This window comes from Mauremys mutica, unplaced genomic scaffold (genome assembly GCF_020497125.1).
Source record: "Mauremys mutica isolate MM-2020 ecotype Southern unplaced genomic scaffold, ASM2049712v1 000322F_np12_subseq_620308:696330_obj, whole genome shotgun sequence".
NCBI lineage: Eukaryota > Metazoa > Chordata > Testudines > Geoemydidae > Mauremys > Mauremys mutica.
In genome coordinates this window covers 8,156-32,145 of record NW_025422915.1, presented here as the reverse complement: position 1 = coordinate 32,145, position 23,990 = coordinate 8,156, and the positions used below count along the sequence as shown (strand labels likewise).

At 54.1% G+C, this 23,990-nt stretch overlaps 1 protein-coding gene across 1 annotated transcript in view; it reads right to left on the bottom strand.

Annotated features, from left to right (window-relative positions):
* LOC123357130 (zinc finger protein 2-like) overlaps positions 1 to 23,409 on the bottom strand; it is a 28,166-nt gene extending 4,757 nt beyond the window's left edge. Inside the window, exons 1-4 of the mRNA XM_045000437.1 lie at positions 23,306 to 23,409; positions 16,409 to 16,497; positions 5,404 to 5,530; positions 4,709 to 4,822 (exon numbers count right to left, since the gene is read on the bottom strand). Of these exons, the coding sequence (XP_044856372.1) occupies positions 4,709 to 4,822; positions 5,404 to 5,530; positions 16,409 to 16,432 (265 nt within the window). The 5' untranslated portion in view covers positions 16,433 to 16,497; positions 23,306 to 23,409. The remainder of the gene's footprint in view (positions 1 to 4,708; positions 4,823 to 5,403; positions 5,531 to 16,408; positions 16,498 to 23,305) is intronic.
* Between the last annotated feature and the right edge of the window lie 581 nt (positions 23,410 to 23,990).

Sequence of the window (23,990 nt, the reverse complement as noted above, 5' to 3'; positions counted from 1 at the left end):
TGGAGGAGTCTCTGATGTCCAGTGTGGTGTTAGCTCCATCTGAAGCATTTTCCATGCTAATGACACATCAAAGGCTCTTCTCTGGCCTGGTCTACACTACGCCTTTAAACCGGTTTAAGGAGCGTAAAACCGATTTAACGCCACACCCGTCCACACTAAGAGGCCCTTTATATCGATATAAAGGGCTCTTTAAACCAGTTTCTGTACTCCTCCCTAACGAGAGGAGTAGCACTAGTATCGGTATTACCATATCGGATTAGGGTTAGTGTGGCCGCAGATCGACGGTATTGGCCTCCGGGTGGTATCCCACAGTGCACCACTGACTGCTCTGGACAGCAATCTGAACTCGGATGCAGTGGCCAGGTAGACAGGAAAAGCCCCGCGAACTTTTGAATATTTCCTGTTTGCCCAGCGTGGAGCTCCGATCAGCACGGGTGGCGATGCAGTTAAAAATCAAAATAAAGAAAGAGCTCCCGCATGGACCATGCGGATGTGATCACTGTATGGGCAGGCAAATCTGTTCTATCCGAGCTCCGTTACAGAAGACGAAATTCAAAATCATTTTTAAAAAATCTCCACACAGACGCCATAGCAGGGACTCAGCGCACTGCTGCGTGACAAGCGTAACGGAAAGCCAAAGAATCAAATGGACGCTCATGGAGGGGGGACTGGAGCGGGGACTGGAGGATTCAAGCAATCCCACAGTTCCTGCAGTCTCTGAAAAGCATTTGTATTCTTGGCTGAGCTCCAAATGCTTCTAGGGTCAAACACAGTGTCCGCGGTGGGTCAGGGCATAGCTCGGCAATTTACGCACACCCCCCCACACCCACCCCCAGAAGTGAAAGGGAAAACAATCCTCTCTTGACTCTTTTACATGTCACCCTATCTTTACTGAATGCTGCAGATAGACGCGATGCTGCAGCACTCAACACCAACATCCTTGCTCCCCCCCCAGCCATGGGTGGCTGATGGTACAATAAGACTGATAGCCATCGTCATCATCAGCCTATTGGCACATGGGGCAGTGCAAAAGGACTGGTAACCATGCCGACTAGCATCCGTTAGGTCTATCAAGGGCGCCTGGCCCTAATTTTTCCTGGTAGATGGTGCAGTATGGCTGGTAACCGTTCTCATCATAGCAACAGGGGGCTGAGCTCCATCAGCCCCCGCCCTTCATGTGTAAAGAAAAGATTCAATTGTCCCTGGACTAGCAGCAGGATGCTGGGCTCCTCTCCTCCACACTGCTTAATGTCCTGTCTGGACTATCATAGCAGCTGGAGGCTGCCTTCCACTCATTTCTCACTAACAAGTCACTGTGTCTTATTCCTGCATTCTTTATTACTTCCTCACACAAGTGGGGGGACAATGCTACGGTAGCCCAGGAAGGCTGGGGGAAGAACGGAATCAACAGGTGGGGTTGTTGCAGGAGCACCCCCTGTGAATAGCATACAGCTCATAATTTCTGCAGGATCTGACACAGAGCAGCTGTGCTCTCTGGTTCTATGATACAGTGGTTCTCTAGTACACTTGCCCATATTCTAGGCAGGACTGATTCTGTTTTTAGATACCAAAAAGGAGGGATTGACTCAGGGAGTCATTCCCAATTTTGGCTTTTGCGCCCCTGGCTGATCTCAGCCAGGGGCACTTATGACAGCAGCAAATGGTGCAGTACAAAAGGACTGGTAACCATGATCATCTTATTATCAATTTATGGTATGGTAGATGGTACAGTATGGCTGGTAACCATCTCTGCTGTCATGCAAAAGCAAAAGCATGCTGCTGTGTAGCGCTGCTGAATCGCCTCTGTCAGCGGCATCTAGTACACATACGGTGACAGGCACAAAAGGCAAAACAGGCTCCATGATTGCCATGCTATGGCATCTGCCAGGGCAATCCAGGGAAAAAAGCCGCGAAATGCTTCTCTGCCGTTGCTTTCCCAGAGGAAGGAGTGACTGACAACATTACCCAGAACCACCCGCGACAATGATTTTTGCCCCATCAGGCACTGGGATCTCAACCCAGAAATTCCAAGGGGCGGGGGAGGCTGCAGGAACTATGGGATAGCTACGGAATAGATACCCACAGTGCAATGCTCCAGAAATCGACGCTAGCCTCGGACCGTGGACGCACACCACCGATTTAATGTGTTTAGTGTGGCCGTGCGCACTCGATTTTATACAATCTGTTTTGCTAAACCGGTTTATGTAAAATCGGAATAATCCCGTAGTGTAGACGTACCCTCTGTGTGGATTTACTGAGGCTTGATTCCGTGTGAGCACCAGATAAAGCTTCCTGCACATTCTAGCTCTTTCTTCTGTGAATTATGCGCTGAGGAACAATGTATGAGCTCATACTGAATCTCTTTGTGCTGTTATTCAACCTTTTCCCACAATCCAAGCATTTATGGGTTCTCTGTCGTGTGGATTGTCTCATGTGATGGAAGGTTTGATCTACAAATGAAACCTTTTCCACAGTTGAGGCATTTATAGATTCTGTCCCGTGTGAATTCTTCAATTTTTATGAAGTTATGAGCAGGGACTGAAACTTTTCCAATCATCTAAGCATTTATAGGGGTTTTCTCTTGTGTGGATTGTCTGATGTCTAACAAGGTTTGAGCGCTGACTAAAACCTTCCTCACAGTGGAGGCATTTATAAGGTTTCTCTCCTACGTGGGTTCTCTGATGTACAATAAGGGCTGATGGTGCACTGAAACTTTTCCCACAGTCCAAGCATTTACAGGGTTTCTCTCCCATGTGCAGCTTCCGATGGGCAGTAAGATTTGAGCTCTGACTGAAGCTTTTATCACAGTCCAGGCATTTATAGGGTTTTTCTCCCGTGTGGGTCCTCTGATGTGTAATAAGGGCTGATGGTACACTGAAACTTGTCCCACACTCGAGGCATTTATAGGGTTTCTCTCCCGTGTGGGTTCTCTGATGTACAATAAGGGCTGATGGGGCATTGCAACTTTTCCCACACTCAAGGCATTTATGTGGTCCCTCTCCTGTGTGGATCCTCCTATGGCTAGTAAGATGTGAGCGCTGATTGAAACTTTTCCCACAGTCCAAGCACTTATAGGGTTTCTCTCCCGTGTGAGTTCTCTGATGTACAGTAAGTGCTGATGGTGCATTGTAACTTTTCCCACACTCAAGGCATTTATACGGTCCCTCTCCTGTGTGGATTTTGCCATGGCTAATAAGGCTTGACTGTTGACTGAAACTTTTCCCACAGTACAAGCACTTATAGGGTTTCTCTCCAGTGTGGGTTCTCTGATGTGCAGTAAGGGCTGATGGGCCACTGAAACTTTTCCCACAGTACAAGCATTTATGTGGGCCCTCTCCTGTGTGGATTCTCCCATGGCTATTAAGATGTGAGCGCTGACTGAAACTTTTCCCACAATCCAGGCATGTATATGGTCTCTCTCCTGTGTGGATTCTGCTATGGTTTATAAGTCTTGAGTGCAGACTGAAGCTTTTCCCACAGTCCGAACATTTATAGGGTTTCTCTCCTGTGTGGGTTCTCTGGTGTACAATAAGGGCTGATGATACACTGAAACTTTTCCCACACGCAAGACATTTATAGGGTTTCTCTCCTGTATGGATTCTCCTATGGCTAATAAGGCTTGAGCTCTGACTGAAGCTTTTCCCACAGTCCAAGCACTTATAGGGTTTCTCTCCAGTGTGGATCCTCTGATGTGCAGTAAGGGCTGATGGTCCACTGAAACTTTTCCCACAGTCCAAGCATTTATGTGGGCCCTCTCCGGTGTGGATTCTCCCATGGCTAGTAAGATGTGAGCGCTGACTGAAACTTTTCCCACACTCAAGGCATTGAAATGGTTTCTCTCCCGTGTGGGTTCTCTGATGGATAATAAGGACTGATGATGTACTGAAACTTTTCCCACATTCAAGGCATTTATATGGTCCCTCTCCTGTGTGGGTTCTCCCATGGCTAATAAGGCCTGAGCACTGACTGAAGCTTTTCCCACACTCAAGACATTTATATGGTTTCTCTCCCGTGTGCAGTCTCCGATGGGTAGTAAGATTTGAGATCCAGTTGAAGATTTTCCCACAGTCCAAGCATTTATAGGGTTTCTTTTCCTTGGGATTTGTCTGTGGGGTTGTGATTTCTTTGGAATCCTTGTCTCCTCCCTCACATCCAAAGGATTCGTGCACTTGATTGTGTGGGTGGTTTCCCAGCTTCCTCTCTGACCTGTCCCAATTACTCCAGACTTTTCTCTGTTCCCAGCACTGGGAAAAATTCCCATCTGCTCTTCTCAAAAAGTTTCCCTGCAGTTCCACTTGCTCAGGACCTTCCTGCTGTGGATTCCCCTCCTCGTTCTCACTCATCGTCTCCTCACCTGCTGGGGGAGAAAGAGGGAACCCAGGCAGGAGTCAGTGCCTGGGAGGGTAGAAAGGACACAAAGGGGAGTAGCAAAGGGGGAAAACACAACGCAATCACTGTTGGGAGACTGAGCAATTGGATTCTGTCTCCACGTCCCATCCAAACACTCCCAGGGAAGTGACGTCAGGGAGAAAACTCCTGACAGCGAACAGGGTGGGTGGGAAGCCATGAGCGAGATCTGCCGTGAGATGACACCTGCTGACTATAGTCTAACCTGGGTGAGATGAGGCAGAACTGACGGGGGCTCATGCAAGTTTTTTGGGGTTTTCAGCTTTTTCCATACAGTTTCTGTGTCAGTGTCACGCCTCACCTGTGCAGGTGCCTCTTGGCATCTTCCTTTCCTCAAAGGCCTGGAGATCTGGGACCCACGGCTCTTCCCCTGCTTCCAGCTGGGCGATCAGGTCAGGTTTGGGAATGGGGAGTCCTGCTCAGGGGTGAAATCAGGCATGAGCACAGTGCCCTGAGGATTGGGGCAGTATTTGTCACAAAGGGCACAACTGAAGTTTCAAATGACCCCATGATTTCTTGGGGGAGTTGTGGGATGTGAACAGATGGGAACGTGGTCACTGAGCCCCCGTGGCACAGGCCAATGTCTGGAGGGAACAGGAAGTTCTCACAGCGTTACTGGGAGCGTTCAGGGTCTGTGGGCTCTGGGGGACTTGCTGAGGCACACACAGCTCTGGTGCTAAACCCCTGCCTGTGTCTGAACCCCCAGAGCCCTCCCCACACCTGGAGCCAGTCCCAGGGAGGGAGGTGCACAGAGATGCTGTGTGTGAGTGAGAATTAACGCAGAGAGGCTAAGACGCTGCTCCTGCCCCCGTGACAGCTGGAGGGACGGGGATGAATTAGCATGTCCATTAGGTCCATGACTCCCCTATCAGGGGGTTTGGAGGTGAACGGCTCCCTCCTGTGGACTATGCGACCCATTCCCCTCTAATGTCACTGACCAGCTGCAGAAATGCAGACCCCGTGGCTTCACATAGCTGAGGGGACAGGAACCCTTACCCAGCGAGGTCACTGTTTGATAGTTCTCCTGCATGACGTCCCTGTAGAGGGCTCTCTGAGCGGGGTCCAGCAGCGCCCCCTGCCCCGCGGTGAAATACACGGCCACCTCCTCGAAGCTCACCGGCCCCTGAAACAACAGGTGCCCCCCACTCAGTGCCTGCTGCTCCCGCCATGGCCCCACCATTCATGGGGGAAGAAGCACAATAGGACGGGTCTGGGAGGGCCAGAGGAGCAGAATCCCATCCCACCCTGGCCAGGAGGCTGCAGGGAACAGAGAGAAGGGGAGAGCTCCTTGTCCCTCCCAGCAGGCGGAGGAGGGCAGGGTCTTCCCATTTCCCACCCACCTGCTAGGCACAGGCTGAGGTGGGAAGCAAAGCTCAGTGCAGGAATCCCAGCACCTCCCCTTTGTATTTCATCGCAGTCTCTGCCTGGGGGGTTCAGGCTCCAGCCAAATACTAGAAAAGAGCAGAATCAACGGAGCAGCAAAGACTGGGTGAGGAGGGGCCATTTGAGACGTTGCACCCCATAATGCTTTATGGGAATATGCTTATAGATGTAAATATGACATAACTGGATTATGTTTTATGCTACATATGCCATGTAACAGATCTCTGTGAAGGTTGTGATCTACTGGATATATTCATCCTATTTGTATGCATCAGTTTTGTACTCAAAGTTATGAATATTGGCTGCATACTTGTTTGATTCTAAGTAGGGTGTAGTGAAGCAGTTGATTGGGTTCCTGAGAAAAGACTATTTTCAGGAAGTGCCCAATCAAGAACCACTTTAGCCAACAATGAACTTGGAGACACCAACCCACATCTGGGCTTTCCCAGGAATATGGCTTGGCTGGTAAGGAACTCAGTCAGCATGGACATGTGACTTGCCCAGGTAACTCCAAAACTCCACTTTGTAGCTGGATTCTACACAGGGGGAGGGAGGGGTTTCCACCCACAAGAGAGAGTCTATTTAAACTCCTGGGAGACCCCTCCATTTGGTCTTCAGCTGGCTCAAGAGATGGTCTCTCCATCCCCAAGGATACCTGAAAGGAACTGGAACAAAGGACAGTGACTGCAAGGGGTGAGTGATTGCTGGACCCAGACTAGAAGGAGGCTGGTCTGTAAAAGAAGCTTATTGGAGCATCTCTGAGGGTGAGATTTTATCTGTATTCAGCTTCTTACTGTATTAGGTTTAGACTGGCGCGTTTTATTTTATTTTGCTTGGTAATTCACTTTGTTCTGTCTGTTACTACTTAGGCCTGGTCTACACTGGGGCGGGGGAATCGATCTAAGATACGCAGCTTCAACTACGAGAATAGCATAGCTGAAGTCGAGGTATCTTAGCTCGACTTACCTCCCATCCTCACGTGTAGGATCGACGGCCACGGCTCCCCCTTCGACTCCGCTTCTGCCTCTCGCCCTGGTGGAGTTCCGGAGTCAACGGGGAGCATGTTCGGGGATTGATTTATCTCATCTAGACAAGACGCGATAAATCAATCCCCGATAGATCAATCACTACCCACCGTTCCGGCGGGTAGTGTGGTCGTACCCTTGGAACCACTTAAATCCTACTTTTTGTATTTCATTAAATCACTTTTTACTTATTATTTAACCCAGAGAATGTATTAATACCAGGGGGAGGGGGAATTAATACCGGGGAAACAGTTATGCGTCTCTCTCTATCACTGTTATAGAGGGCGAACAATTTATGTGTTTACCCTGTATAAGCTTTATAGAGGGTAAAATGGATTTATTTGGGGTTTGGGCCCCATTGGGAGTTGGGCATCTGAGTGTTAGAGATGGGAACACTTCTTACACCGCTTTCAGTAAGCCTGCAGTTTGTGGGAAGTGGTTCAGACCTGGGTCTGTGTGTTTGTAGTCGGCAAGCGAGTCTGGCACAACCAGGTGGGGTTCTGGAGTCCCAGGCTGGCAGGGAAGGCAGGGGCAGAAGTAGTCTTGGCACATCAGTTGGCAGCTCCCAAGGGGGTTTCTGTGATCCAACCCGTCAGAGTGGCGTAGTTGGCAGGGTCTGTGCACAGCTGATTGCTCTTAAGATACTGGTAGTGATTTTAAGTGAGTTTTGGGTGTGATGGCTGGAGAACAAACAAAGTGGTTACTGGTTTGTTATTTTCTGTTTGCTTATTTTGGGGAAGGGAAAAGAGGCAGGAAAATCAGCAACGTGAGTGAGAGCGAGGCTCAGAAAAAGCTAGAACTGCACAGGCTGCAAATGGCTGAGAAAGAAAATGAACATAAAAGGCTGATGGAATTAAAACAAATGGAAATTAATGCAGAAACAGCCAGGGAGGAGGCTGCCCACAAGAGAGCTATGGAGGCAGAGGCAGCCAGAGAGTAGGCTGCCCATAAAAGAGCCCTGGAGTTCAGAGACAGAGAAATACAGGCCCAGATTGAGGCCCAGAAGCATGAACTGGCTGTTATGGAGTTGAAATGACAAAACCCTCTAGCTGCTGGCTCCACGTGCCCAAAAATCCACAAATGGGAGCGACTATGTCCACAGTATGATGAATCCAGTTATATTGCTGAATATTTCATCACCTTTGAGAGACTGTGCACCCTCCATGCTATCCCTGAAGATCAAAAGATGACCATATTGATAGCAACATTGACTGGCAGAGCTCTGGACATATTCAATAAGATGCCTATTGATGATGCTTCAAACCATGGTAAATTTAAGGAACTGGTTTTGAAATAGTTTCAGATTACACCTGAAATCTACAGGGTTAAATTCAGGAGTCTTAAGAGGGGATCTGGATTGAGTAATGTGGCTTATGCAAATGAAATGAGAGATTTGGTAGATAAGTGAGTGAGGGGGAAAGGCATTACAAGCTTTGAAGGGATGTGTGATTTGGTTACTCAGGAACAATTCCTGAATATGTGCAGTGATGAGGTAAAACAGTATTTCTGGGACAAAAAGGTGAATGTAGTGGGTGGATTAGCTGGGTTTGCAGACTCTGATGAGCAAGCTCAAGCTGCAATTAAACATAAACCACTGGCAGAGGGGTCCAGGGTTGGGGGAAAGCAGAATCACCATTTCACCGCGGGAAAAAGGAGGCTGGACGTTCACCTCCCCAGTCCCCTGGTACTTGTCCCAAATTTCCTGTGCAAGCAGAGGAGCCCCGGAGGTGCTGGCATTGTGAGTCCACTGAGCACCTGAGGAATAATTGTCCTTGGCTAAGAGGGAACAGGCAGCAGGCAACACACGAAGCTGCTGCTTCTCAGAGCCTAGCTGCTGCCTCTTTCCACACAGGATTTGTAAAGGTTGCTTCTACCTAACCAAGCTGTGAGCATATGCATGCTGTTAAACTGAATGGTAAATTACTCGTTGGATTGAGAGATATGGGTGCCAAGATTCCTGTGGTCGGGGGGACCTGATCCAGGAGAAGGATTTGTTGCAAGGGAAAATGGCAGAATTAGTACTGGTGGGAGGTTACAAAGTCCTTGCACCTTTAGCTAAGGTACAGATGGAAAGTGGTCATTTGCAGGCTGAACTGACTGTTGCAACAGTAGCACACAATTTTGCACCGTTTCTACTGGGGAATGATTTCTTTGATGTGGTAGAATCTGTCCCAAGGTTGGTTGGCAGCAAGAAGGAATCTTGTGCTAAAAGCCCCGTGTGTGTGTGTGTGTGTGTGTGGGGGTGGGTGTGTGTGTGGGTGGGTGTGTGGGTGGGTGGGTGGGTGTGCGGGTGTGTGTGGGTGTGTGGGTGAGTGTGTGTGGGTGAGTGTGTGTGGGTGTGTGTGTGTGGGGGTGTGAAAAATGCAGCTTTGGGGGCAGGGATGGTTGTAACCAGTTCCTGTAGCCCTGGGCCTGGAGGGGCTGGACGAAGCCAACTCCTGTCCCATAATCATCTGCTTGGGGGAGGGGAATGTTCCACCTTGTAACGGGGGGGGGCCACCCCAGCTGCTGACTGCCAGGCAGCTGCAGGTCAGCAGGGGACAGGGCCTGCCCTGGGGTGCACAGAGACACGTGTCCTAGAGGTGGGAGTCAAGGTCCTGGTGACTGCTGCAGCGGGAACAGGCCCCGGGGACTCTGTAGCTGGGTGCCAGCCCAACCTGAGTGGAAGGGGGCGGGGGGGGGGGGCTTGTGCTGGCCAGTGAAGGGTCTGTCATAGCTGGGAGCTGTGAGCCCACAGCCGGGCCAGGGTCACCTTCCTTTTAGGGGACACAGGAGTGTCTGACCCAGAGGGAATTCCAGACACAAGGTGAGGGGGGGGGGGGGCGGAGGGTCCGCCTACCTTTCCTAGGGAGGATCTCTCCCAGGAGGATGGTGAAAAATCTGCATTTAAAATGCCAGACCCCTCTCCTGTGCATCAGGGTTTAAGGGAAAACTGGGGGTCAGATCTCCTGGAGGGGAGCACTCCCCCCCCAGCTAACCTTTTGGGAACAGAGAGTGGGGTACCCAACGGGATCTTACAATCCAAAGCACCCCACTGAAAGATGATATTCCTGCTACGCTCGTAAGAGATAAAACTGTCTCTTCAAGGCAGGAGGGAAAAACCTCTGCCTGGGTTCACAAGAGAGTGGGGTCCGCCCGGAGAAACCCCAGAGGGAGGAGCCAAGGGCAGGCAGGGTGGCAGTGCACCCTTTCCTTGCCAGAGCCTCAAACACACGCCTGAATTAAAAGCCTTCTCCAAAGAGGCAGAAGAATCTGCATCAGGACACCTACCAGGTACACAAAGGAATTGAAAAATGTAATAGACACTCAACAAGCTAAATTGTGTGAACGAAGCCTGTCCGCCATAGATTTGCTGTTAATCTTGTGTCTTTTGCTACTTCATCAATGGGTCAAGACAAAGGAGTTAACACTAGTGGTAAACACTTTAAAGATGTGGGACATACTTGATCTGCGGAAGAAACAGTGGTACATGCTAGGGATGGTGACAAGACAGTCCCACAAGCACCAGGTTTCAGAGTAGCAGCCGTGTTAGTCTGTATCCGCACAAAGAACAGGAGCACTTGTGGCACCTTAGAGACTAACACATGTATCTGGGCATAAGCTTCCGTGGGCTACAGCCACTTCATCGGATGCACGCAGTGGAAAATACAGTAGGAAGACGTATATATCTACACAGAGAACATGAAACCATTTCTCCCTGCTTATTCTTCCCCCCCCACACACACACACACACAGTTCCTCACATCTTGTCAATTGCTGGAAATGGGTCATTTTCATTACCACTACACACAGTTCTTTTTCTCTCCTGCTGATAATAGCTCACCTTAACTGATCACCCTCCTTATACTGTGCACGGTAACATCCATTGTTTTATGTTCTCTGTGTATACATATTGTATTTTTCACTGCATGCATCCCATGAGGTGAGCTGTAGCCCACGAAAGCTTATGCTCAAATAAATGTGTTAGTCTCTAAGGCCTGGTCTACACTAGGAGTTTATGTCGAATTTAGCAGCGTTAATTCGACTTAACCGTGCACCCATCCACACCAGGAAGCTAATTAGTTCGACCTAGAGGGCTCTTTAGTTCGAATTCTGTACTCCTCCCCGACGAGGGGAGTAGCGCTAAATTCGACATGGCTATGTCGAATTAGGCTAGGTGTGGACGGAAATCGACCTTAGTAGCTCCAGGAGCTATCCCACAGTGCACCACTCTGTTGACGCTCTGGACAGCAGTCCGAGCTTGGATGTTCTGACCAGCCACACAGGAAATGCCCAGGGAAAATTTGACACGCTCCGGCGCCTTGTGGATGTTCTGCAGGACTGCAGGCTGTAGGACAGAGCCCCCCTGCACTGTATCTGCAACTGCCCTCCCCCACCACAAAGTCCCAAACCCCCCTCACCCAAAGTAACAAGAAGGAGGGGCGACAGGGGCCGTGAAAACTGTCACTGCACCCCTGCAGAGTGCACAAACACAAGAAGGCTCTCATTCCCTAAATGGTGAGAAGTCCTTCCCTTCCTGGCTCACCGAAGCCCCAATCCCAGTTTCATCCCCTAACTGTGTAGTTGATTATTAAAAGTAGTTTGCTGTTAATTACTATTTCCGTCAAGTTTTTCTACAGAAGACTGTCTGTGAAGGGGGGGGGGGGAAGGGGGTTGTTAATTGCATCGGACAGTCACCTTTACCAGGGTACAGACACGGGGGCAGGATCAGCAGCAGGTCACACACACAGTGCAGTCAGTAGGCACCCTGGTCAGTCTGGGAGGTGTTTTCCATGTTCTGTGTGGGTGGGGGGTACGTGACTTTGTGGCATGGGAGGGCGGTTACAGAACTTATGCAGCGGACCTTGTCCCGGACCACAGAGCCACGCAGCAGGGGAATCTGTAACCGTCCTCCCCCGCCACAAGGTCACGTAGCCCCCGCACACAGAGTCCCGAAAAGGAGGGATGGCAGGCTCCGTTGAAACAACCAGTCCAGCACTGCAGACCGCTCTAGGAGCAGGAGCCTGTCATTCCTCGAGTGCAGAAGCGGTGTTAACATCACTGCACACCCTACCCACCACAGTCTGCGTCCCTGTTTCAACCCTTTAACGCGAATTCATTAATAAAGAAAACGTTGTTAATTAACAATGTTCCATTAACTTTATTTTTAAACGTGTGTTGGAAGGCGGGAACGGGGTGAACGGGGTATGTAACCGCAGAAGAAAGTCAACAGTAACTGAAGCAGGGGCAGGTTCAGCTTCTCTGTAAAGAAACTGAACAGTCACAGATTACCCCGCTCGCTGAGGAACCGAGCTTTCAAAGCCTCCCGGATGCACAGCGCTTCCCGCTGGGCTCTTCTAATCGCACGGCTGTCTGGCTGAGCGTAATCAGCAGCCAGGCGATTTGCCTCAACCTCCCATCCGCCATAAAGGTCTCCCCCTTGCTCTCACAGAGATTGTGGAGCACACAGCAAACTGCAATAACAATGGGGATATTGGTTTAGCTGAGATCCGAGCGAGTCAGTAAGCTCCTCCATCTCCCCTTGAGAGGTCTGAAAGCACGTTGAATGATGACAGTTACCCAAGACCACCCTCGACACATTTTCCCCCCCAGCATGCATTGTGGGGAAATCCCAGAATTCAAATGGGCAGCGGGGACTGCGGGAACTGTGGGATAGCTTCCCACAGTGCACCGCTTCCAATGTCGACGCTTGCCCCGTTAGTGTGGACTCACAAAGTCGAATTAGTGTCCTTAGTGTGGACACACAAATTCGACTTTGTAAGGTCGATTCCACAAATTCGAATTAAGTTAAATTGAACTAATCTGGTAGTGTAGACATACCCTAAGGTGCCACAAGTACTCCTGTTCTTTGTGCGGATACAGACTAACACGGCTGCTACTCTGAAACCTACAATTTAACAGATATTCCTGTCTGCATTCTATTAGCAATACTACACCCCAACCTGGTTTCAGGCACCCAGGGACCAGGAACCCCAAAACTTGCTAGAACACTTATGAATGACGTCATATGGTTTAAAGGTACTGAAAGGGAGTGTGAGCAAAGACAAACAGGGATTTTACACGTACTGCCTCCGTCATGGACAGTGTCCAAGTCTCAGGCAGTAAGTTCAGGAGGAGGGTGTGATGCACTTTATGGGAATATGCTTATGAGTGTATATATGATATAACTGGAATATGATGATCTTATTTTCATTGTAAGAGAAGACAACAGAGTAACCAGCGGGCTAGTGATGGCCCCAGGACGGCCTGCCCCAGTGAGCAGAGAAGGGGGCCAGCCCACTGGAGCAGGGAGGGAGAGGGGAACCTTGGGAGCTGCCTGTACACCATGGGAGGCAGAAGGGGGCCCAGAGATAGATGACCCACCTCTGAGATGCCCCTGGGGAGAGAAGGGGTTGGATGCTCCCTGGGCCCTGAAGTTCATAATAACTCCTCAAGGCCAAGGGCAAAGGTAACGGCTCCCCAAACTTCTCCCCGTGACATGCCTCCTCCCACCATCCCCAGCCCTGGGGCAGCTCCTCCCTCCAGTTGCCCCACTTGAGGCAGGGTTCATGCTCCAAACTCCCACTGAAGCTGCCTGCAGGGCCCACTGCCAGCCCCCGCTCGGGGCACTGTCTGATACCCGCCTTCAAACCCCCCCCTCCCCCGGAGCTGTTCTCTCTTTTCACCCATCCTGGCTATGGCAGGCTCCGATTCAGGGCCAGTCTGCATGCAGCAGCGTGTGTCCTGCCGCTGACCCAACCCTGCTGCAGCAGTGAGTCCTGAGCTGGGCTCTGAGCCTAGCCGAGCGACTCCTGGAGCTCAGGGAGCTCTGCCAAGACGTGACCACCTCCAGCCGGGAGCTTCACCTGACAGGATCGGCATGGAGGGCGACTGAACGTTGTGACGTTGCACCCATAATGCTTTATGGAAATATGCTCATGAGTGTAAAGATGACATAACTGGAATCTGTTTTATGCTAGATATGCCATGTAACTCATCTTTGCAACGGTTATGAGCCACTGAATCTATTCAGCCTATTTGTAGGCATGTATCATTTTTATATCTGAAGTTATGAGCGTTGGCTCTGTGTTTGTATTAAAGTGTTTGCTGTAGGAAGCACCTACGGCAGATTTGGTCAACACAGTGTGAAGGGGTTATTCAAGGAATTGGGAGCACTTAGCTAACAATGGACTTTGAGAGACGCCAATCCACATCTGAGCTTTCCTGGGAACCTTCAAACTAACATGGAAACAATGGCGTTGGCCTGCAAAAAGCTGAATCATTCATAGACGATGGTTAGAGACCCCATCTTGTGGCTGTGATGTTGCACAAGAGAGAGGATATAAAAGGACCTGGAAACCCCTCCATTTTGTCTTCAACTGGCTCAAAAGATAGCCTCTCCACCCCAAACAGATGCCTGAAACGGATTTATTTGGGGTTTGGATCCCATTGGGAACTGCGTGTCTGGGTGCTAGAAACAGGAGCACTTCTTAAGCTGTTTCAGTTAAGCCTGCAGCTTTTGGGGGACGCGGTTCAGACCTGGGTTTCTGTTTGTAGTAGGTTAGCGTGTCTGGTTCAACCAGGCAGGGTAGTGAAGTCCCAAGCTGCCAGGGAAAACGGGCTTAGAGGTAGTCTCAGCACATCACAAACGTGTGACAATTGCACTGAAGTCTGACAAAGTGACAACAAAGAATTTCTTCAATATGAACAACTGACCATTGGTGACTTTCTGGTGCATGGTTAAAATGCCAGCTGGAAATATCAAAAATCTCTTCTCCGTTTCCTGAATTCTTACTAGCGTCAATGAAAAAAATGAGAAAGAAATCTATCGGAACTGACATCTTTCTCTCATATATAAATACCCTGATCCTAAAGAGCCATGTCAGAAGAGGACAAACAAGGCAAATTTAATTTCATCAAAACATGGATGAAGATGGAAATGCTTTGTCAGAAGTCAGAAATAATGATGCCATAGAATCAAAGTCAGCGCTCCTGGCAATCTGCCTCCACGAGGGGAATAGCTACCGGCGCCAGGAGCCCATCCACACTAGCGCTTTAAAGCGCTCGGACTTGCTGCACTCGGGGGGGGGGGGTGTTTTCACCCCCCTGAGCCCGAGAGCGCTATAAAATGTAAGCGTAGACAGGCCCTTCAAGCACTGTGTAGCTGTGGCACCAGCACTGGGAGGGGCGTAGCTAGGTGCTGCGACTACACTGGTATTTTAGAGCGTTGAAACTTGCACTGCGGGTGTGGGGGGGGTCACACCTCTGAGGGCTTGGCTACACTTGAAAGTTGCAGCACTGTGAGTTACAGCGCTGGTCGTGCAGCTGTGTAGGGACAGTGCTGGTGTGTGGCCACACTCTCAGCTACTAGCGCTGGTGTGTGGCCACATTTGCAGCGCTGTTGGGAGTGATGCATTATGGGCAGCAATCCCAGCGTTCAAGTGGCAGCAACGTGCTTTTCAAAAGAGGGGGGTGGGGGGGGGGTGTAGTGTGACAGGGAGCGGGGGGAAAGAGAGAGGGGATTTTTGGAGCCAACACTGTGTGTTTAGCTTCCTGCCTTGAAAAATCAGAAAATGTTCGTGACCCCTTAGTCTTAACTCTTAATTGCAAACAGCCTGCATCCAAACGGACTTCCCGCTGTTTCTCTGTCAAGCAAACACTCACTCCCTGCCTGCCTCATTATCTCATTTGATTGTTCACAGCCAGGTACAGATTGATCAAAGCAAACAGGAGCTGTGTTATAAGCAGCTCCGGGATCAACGGAGCTCCAGAGCTCCGAGTTCACAACAAAACAAAGAGAGGCTGCATAACAAAACAAAGAGAGTAATTTATAAAAGCATTCTGGGATATCTGCTAATACCCTGGAGGCCAATAACAGCACTGGTGTGTGTCCACACTTGATGAGCAGCGCTGGATCACCAGCGCTGCAATCGTTACACCCCAAGCAGACCAGGTGTTCAGCCAGCGCTGCAGCCAGGGAGTTGCAGCGCTGGATGTGCCTTGCAGGTGTGGACGGTTACTAATTGCAGCGCTGGAAAGCCTCCACCAGCGCTGCAACTTGCAAGTGTAGCCAAGCCCTGAGAGAGAAAGTTGCAGCGCTGTAAAGTGCCAGTGTAGACAAGCCCTAAGTTAGGTTTGAGCTTGTAGCCACGGAGAAAACCCAGCTGTGGGGTTTGAAGGGCTGACACCTACCACTGGCCAGGAGGCTGCAGGGAACAGAGAGAAGGGGAGAGCTCCTTGTCCCTCCCAGCAGGCAGAGGAGGGCAGGGTCTTCCCATTTCCCACCCACCTGCTAGGCACAGGCTGAGGTGGGAGGCAGGGAACAGGGACAGGAATCCCAGCACCTCCCCTTTGTATTTCATCGCAGTCTCTGCCTGGGGGGTTCAGGCTCCAGTGCTCTGCTCTGGTTTCCCAGCCCTGCCCAGGGGGTGTTTCCAGCTTCAGAAATGGGGGAATGTTCACACACTCCCAATGGGTCTGTTCATAAACCAGGCCCTAGGCTGGGCATATCCCAGCAGGTTTATCAGTCTCTGTCCCCCCCACCTCACCCTGAGTGTTTCCTGACCACCCCCCTCAACAAAAACTCTCCCCAGCAGCTCCCCCAAATCCCCTACCTGAGCTGGATCCACCACAGCCATTTCCCTGGCCCGGCTCCTGGGAAGATGGGACGCTCTGGAGAAAAACGGGGTCGTTATTCTGCAGCCTGTCAGGGTGAGAAGGGAAATTCGGGAGGTTGCTGAATTAGTGTTAGTCCATTTCACACCCCGACCCCCCAGGCTCTGTCCCTGCAGACAGACACTCTAGACTCTGCCAGGCTGGGAGAAGCCTCAGTGACGCTATTACAGCACAGACCCGACCTCTCCCACCGGGACGAAACCCACCAGACGCTGTTACACTCTCCCAGGAACAGAGTTTCTGAGCCAAACGCCAGACAAGAGCAGAATCAAAGGAGCCACTTTGGGGGATCCCCCGACACTGTCCCCCCAGCAGCACATTTCCCCAGCAGTTTGGGCACCAGGCAGAGGCAGGACCTGGCTTTTCCTCTCCTGCCCCTCCCCTCTCCCCGGGTGGGGGCTGCAGGGCAAGGCTGGGTGCCCGGCCCCTCCCTCCCCACTGATTGCTCCAGCTGCCCCTTCCAGGCTCCCCCCTCCCCCTCCTGCCTGAGGAGCCGCTCACTGTCCTGCATTCCCGCGGGCGTTTCCTCCCCAGTAGCTACAGCCCCTGCTAACGGGGCGGAGGGGATGGGGTGGGGGGGAGCCTGGCTGTGTCGGGGGCAGCAACTCGGGGACTCTCAGACACCCGGGAACAGACACAGTGTGAAGAGGGGCCTGCCTGCCCCCACCACTTTCCCCCAGGTGTCTTATCACCTGCAGTCTCTGGCTCAGGAGCTGATGCCAGCACAGCCCAGGGCTGCCCCAGCGGCTGGTTCCAGCCACAGGAGGAAGTCTCCCCTCGCTGGGCACAGGGGGACTTTAATGAGGGTCTGTCCCAGCACAGACCCCACTCGGCAGCAGCACCTGCTCAGCCCAGGCCCCCAGATCCCAGCAGAGGCAGCAGCATCTGCCCCAGGAAGCCCAGCGAGCTCCAGGGCTCCAGTATCCTGAGCTCAGAGAGAGACGGACACCGACTCCTCGGCCTGAGCAATGCCCAGAGCCTCTGCTGGGGGCAGCTAATGACCGAGCCTCTTTGCGCTGCCCCCGCAGCCCCCAGGGACAGTCAGGCCGATGCTGATCTCATTTCCCCTTTGGACTCACACTGGAATCATCAAACTGGTATTTCATACAGGAACTGGAACCGAACCTCAGCCATAAATCTGTGTTACCGACTGAACCAGAACGGAACTGAACAAAAAAAAAGGGGGGGGGGGGTGGAGGGGCTGTTACCAGTTAAAATAAAGATTCAGCATTTTTAAGCTCATTATTAGTCAAAGCAAAACAAAACAAAAAAACGACATATGGTGAGCAGAGAAGGGGGCCAGCCCAGGAGTGCAGGCTTGGGAGCTGCCTGCACCCCATGGGAGGCAGAAGGGGGCCCAGAGATAGATGAGCCACCTCTGAGATGCCCCTGGGGAGAGAAGGGGTTGGATGCTCCCTGGGCCCTGAAGTTCATAATAACTCCTCAAGGCCAAGGGCAAAGGTAACGGCTCCCCAAACTTCTCCCCATGACATGCCTCCTCCCACCATCCCCAGCCCTGGGGCAGCGCCTCCCTCCAGTTGCCCCACATGAGGCAGGGTTCAAACTCCAAACTCCCTTCCCCACTGAAGCCGCCTGCAGGGCCCACTGCCAGCCCCCCAGGACACTGTCTGATACCCACCGCCATACATATTGTGATGGGACCCCCAGAGTGCAGCCTGGGACCGTGGGACCACTGTGCCCCCTGAACCCTCTCCAGCCTGGGCTGTCTCCCACAATGCCCTGCTAGCGACCAGCAGCAACCCCTCCAGGCGCCGTTATCCCGCAGCACAAGGGCATGTGGAGCGGCTCGATGGCATGGATGCTCCCAGGGCCGCTTGTGAATCCCACAGGGAAAGGCACCAGCCAGATTCCCCCGGGGCTCTGGAGGCTGCCGGCCGGCCGGTAAGGTTTCCATGCTGGTGCAGGGTGGCCCCCCTCTCCCATTCTCCCCCCTCCCCTTCTACCCACCTGCACAGGGTCCCAAACCACCCCCACCCCCCGTGGCCCCCAGCCCAAATCGCTGGATGGGCGGTGGGGGGAGGTAGGGGGAGGCCCCAGCAGCCCCAGCCCCTGCCCTGACTCCTGCACCTCCCCACACCCCAATCCTGGGCTCCCCCACACCCCCAACCCCCTGCCCTGAGTCCCCCCCACACCCCCAAACCCCTGCCCTGAGCCTGCCTGAGACCCCCCCATCTCCCACCCCCTGCCCTGACTCCTGCACCTCCCCACACCCCCCAATCCTGGGCTCCCACACACCCCCAACCCCCTGCCCCCCGCCAAATCCCCCAACCCCCTGCCCTGAGCCCCCCCCGCCCTATCCCCCAACCCCTGCCCTGAGCCCCCCCCACACCCCCAAACCCCTGCCCTGAGCCTGCCTGAGACCCCCCCATCTCCCACCCCCCTGCCCTGACTCCTGCACCTCCACACACACCCCAATCCTGGGCTCCCACACACCCCCACCCCCCTGCCCTGAGTCCCCCCCACATCACCCAAACCCCTGCCCTGAGCCTGCCTGCCTGAGACCCCCCCATCTCCCACCCCCCTGCCCTGACTCCTGCACCTCCACACACACCCCAATCCTGGGCTCCCACACCCCCCGTACCTCCTGCCCCCCCCCGCCCCATCCCCCAACCCCCTGCCCTGAGCCTGCCTAACCTCCCCCTACACGCACACACACCCAACCCCCTGCCCCCACGCCCCATCCCCCACCGCGCTTCCCGTTGACCCCCGCGCACTTGCCCCCAACCCCTGCCCTGAGCCTGCCTGCCTGAGACCCCCCCATCTCCCACCCCCCTGCCCTGACTCCTGCACCTCCACACACACCCCAATCCTGGGCTCCCACACACCCCAACCCCCTGCCCCCCCGCCCCATCCCCCACCCCGAGCCCTGTGCCCCCCCCCCCCCGCCCTATCCCCCACCCCCTGCCCTGAGCCTGCCTGCCTAACCTCCCCCTACACACACACACACACACCCCCAACCCCCTGCCTAGACTCCTGCACCTCCCCACACCCCAGACCTGGGCTCCCACACACCCCCAACCCCCTGCCCTGAGTCCCCCCCACATCACCCAAACCCCTGCCCTGAGCCTGCCTGCCTGAGACCCCCCCATCTCCCACCCCCCTGCCCTGACTCCTGCACCTCCACGCACACCCCAGACCTGGGCTCCCACACACCCCCAACCCCCTGCCCCCCCGCCCCATCCCCCAACCCCCTGCCCTGAGCCTGCCTAACCTCCCCCTTCACGCACACACCCCCAACCCCCTGCCCTGAGTCCCCCCCACATCACCCAACCCCCTGCCCTGAGCCTGCCTGAGACCCCCCCATCTCCCACCCCCCTGCCCTGACTCCTGCACCTCCACACACACCCCAATCCTGGGCTCCCCCACACCCCCACCCCCCTGCCCTGAGACCCCCCCCCATCACCCAAACCCCTGCCCTGAGCCTGCCTGCCTGAGACCCCCCCATCTCCCACCCCCCTGCCCTGACTCCTGCACCTCCACACACACCCCAATCCTGGGCTCCCACACCCCCCGTACCTCCTGCCCCCCCGCCCCATCCCCCAACCCCCTGCCCTGAGCCTGCCTAACCTCCCCCTACACGCACACACACCCAACCCCCTGCCCCCCCGCCCTATCCCCCAACCCCCTGCCCTGAGCCCCCCCCGCCCTATCCCCCAACCCCTGCCCTGAGCCTGCCTGCCTGAGACCCCCCCATCTCCCACCCCCCTGCCCTGACTCCTGCACCTCCACACACACCCCAATCCTGGGCTCCCACACACCCCCAACCCCCTGCCCCCCCCGCCCTATCCCCCAACCCCTGCCCTGAGCCTGCCTAACCTCCCCCTACACACACACATCCCCAACCCCTTGGCCGGAGACCCCCCACCCCACAAACACACACACATCCCCCAACCCCCTGCCTAGACTCCTGCACCTCCCCACACACCCCAGACCTGGGCTCCCACACACCCCCAACCCCCTGCCCCCCCGCCCCATCCCCAACCCCCTGCCCTGAGCCCCCCCCCGCCCTATCCCCCAACCCCTGCCCTGAGCCTGCCTGCCTGAGACCCCCCCATCTCCCACCCCCCTGCCCTGACTCCTGCACCTCCACACACACCCCAATCCTGGGCTCCCACACACCCCCAACCCCCTGCCCCCCCGCCCCATCCCCAACCCCCTGCCCTGAGCCCCCCCCCCCGCCCTATCCCCCAACCCCTGCCCTGAGCCTGCCTAACCTCCCCCTACACACACACACACACACACACCCAACCCCCTGCCTAGACTCCTGCACCTCCCCGCACCCCCCAAACCTGGGCTCCCACACACCCCGAACCCCCTGCCCCCCCGCCCCATCCCTCAACCCCCTGCCCTGAACCTGCCTAACCTCCCCCTACACACACACACCCCCCAACCCCCTGCCCTGACTCCTGCACCTCCACACACACCCCAATCCTGGGCTCCCACACACCCCAACCCCCTGCCCCCCCACCCCATCCCTCAACCCCCTGCCCTGAGCCTGCCTAACCTCCCCCTACACACACACATCCCCCAACCCCCTGGCCGGAGACCCCCCCCACCCCATCCCTCAACCCCCTGCCCTGAGCCTGCCTAACCTCCCCCTACACACACACACACACACACCCAACCCCCTGCCTAGACTCCTGCACCTCCCCACACCCCAGACCTGGGCTCCCACACACCCCCAACCCCCTCCCATGAGCCCCCCCAGGGGGAGGGAGGGGCTTGCGATATGACAGTACCTGTAAGAAATTTAAGTTACTTTCACCTCTATTAAACTAGGCAAAAATTAGCGTAAGCCGTTTCTCTCACCCCACTGGATATTGCAGTCTGAATATACAGATTTCACCCTTGAAATCTGGGCCAGTCCCCTCAGCTGGAGTCTGCAGAGTGTCCTTGCTGCTTGCAGCTTAGGTGGGTGAAGGAGAAAGGCCAAGCCTGGGCCCCTGGGTTTGGTGTTTCTACCCTTAGTCCATGTGCTTGGAGAATACAAGTCCAGACATGTTTGGTGAGTACTGCTGAGTTTCTAGGCCAGGTTGAGCAATTCTCCCTGGTGTGGCCTCATGCAGGTGAGTCACTGCATTGTAACTGTTGCTGGACAATGGCTGGTGATTTCTGTGTAACAGCACCAGGCCAAGGTGTTGGTTACCTCCCTTCTCATTATCTCTGTAAACCAGTAACTGGGCGCCTCCCATACCCACAGCATATTTTAGTGACAACCATAAAACACAATCTCATAACTTCATATGCACTAAGGATATACATATTCAGCTGGAACAGTGACTTTCAGCCAATCATACCTTTCCCCTGATACTCGACATGGCCGGCCTTATATGCAATATCACAGTTACATACAGATGAGGAAATACAGGAGTCAGAGGGTGTTCCCCCACGGTATACAATGTCACACCTGTAGCCTGATCCTAGATGTCAACCCCCACTGTCAGCAGAGGACAAAGTCAAGGCAAAATTTCATTACACAGAATCAATGTCAGACGGGTCTGAAATTGAAAGATGAAATGGAAATTCTGAACGCCTGTGAAATCTCCAATAAGAAAGCGGTATCTGGACAAAGGAAAGCCCAGAAAAGGATTGGGTCAATTTCTGATTCATTTACAGATGAGCCACATCTCAGTAAGAAAACCTGCCAAACTACTGGGAGCGTCAGAAAAATGTCATCATGCGCAAGCTGTATCAACCAGCCAAACTTGTACTGGCAGTTCCAGCAACACTAGCGAACACTGAAAGAAAATGTCCAGGCCTCAAATGTGTCCTTTCACTGGTGACGTCCAACATGACAAAAGAACCGGTTAAATATGTTATCTGAGGTTCTTCAAACAGTTTCTTTAGGAAAAAATAATTGTGTTTATTTGACAACACAAAAACAACTGGACAATTCATGTAAAGTTAAAGTTGCAAAATAAATAAACGCTCAAAACCCAAAACTGTTTGCATTTTAAGTTCCAGCTCTTTTTTGGGATTTACCTCCACTGAGATTGAAATAGGATTTAAACCTGTCACTGAACTTTTTTTGTTTCTTTGGGTGGCTTGAACCAGAAATGAAAGGGAACACAAGGTACGTAACTGAGCCTGAATCAAACCAAACCAAACCAAACCAAATACCAGCTCGACTCCCTGCTTGCTCCTCCTAACAGGGACTCTGGTTTCACACAGAATCCAGCACAGAAATCAGAGCGGGACCAGTTCAGTCCTGCCAACCCCAACCATTCAACCTCCAGGAGCCGGACACCCAAACACTGGGACTGTCAAGTAAATCAAAGGCTAAATTGGAAGCAGGGTGTGTGTTGGGGGGGGGGGGAATATTTGCCTTGTAAATTCTGAGCCCCCTGCTTGTGTGACCTCATCTAGGGGAAAAGATCCCCACGGGCTGCTGGGTGGGGCAGCCCCTCCCCCATGGGCTGGGGAGCTGCCATTGTATCTCCCCCATCCCCCTCCTGCCGCCTGCCCCCCGGCTCTGCCCTCCCCAGCCCGTCGCTGCTTGCTCCATAGTCTCCCCCCGCCCCTCCCCACATCCCCCCTTTTCTTCCCTTTATCCGACACTCAGAGCTTCCCTCGAGCCCGGCTCTGCTCCCCTGAGCCCCAGAATTCTCCCCCTGCCCCCCGATCCCTGTGTGTTCCCCCAGCGCCTCCCCCCAGCGCCCCACATCCCCCTGGCCCCCTCCTGCCCCCTCACATCCCTGGTCAGCCCCGTCCTGCCCCCCCCCCATGCCTCTGGCTCAGAGCCCCCCCCGCAAACCCTGGGCGCTGCAGCAGCTCCCCGCTGCCCGGGGCCGGGGGGGGGGGGGGGCAGGTCTCACCTTCTCCCCGCGTGGGGCCGGGCCGGGCCGGGGGGGGCAGCGGGAATGTCCCTCCCCCGGGCTCGGGGCTGGCGAGGAACGTGGGTGGCACCAAAACAAAGAGTCGCTGCAGCTCCGCAAAGCGCTTCCTGCTGCCGGCCGGTGTGACCCCGGATGGGCTGGGCCGGGTGTGTCTGTTTGTGTCACACACACAAACACACACACACGCTGTGACTCCGAGGGGGTTGTGCCGGGTGTACCATCAGAAACATGAACCTATCCCGATTTGCTACTTTGGCTGCACTGAGCATGCGCAGCCGAACTGAGCATGCCCAGTAACCTGCGCTGTCGCCACTGCCCTCTCTCTGCCCTCACTGCTACTCACGATTTGCTGCCTGCTCTTTGGGGGCGTTTAAAATGCTCAAGGGGGCAAATCGCAGCGGGGGGGCTGCCAGGGTCTGAGCGGGGGGCAGAAATTTACTGGCCAGGGGGGGTCAAGCTGCTGTAGGCAGCGGCAGGAGAGAGGCTGAAGGGGAAAAATCGGGGGTGGGGGTGAGAGCCGCGGTTAAGCCCAGGGGGGGAGACGCTGCCAGACCCTGTGCGGGGACAAAACCCCCGTTTAGGGAGGGGGTGGGGGGGAACAGTGGCCCCTCGGGATGAGCCACCTGCTGGGCTCACAGATCTGGGGGTGTCGGGGCTGTGGGGG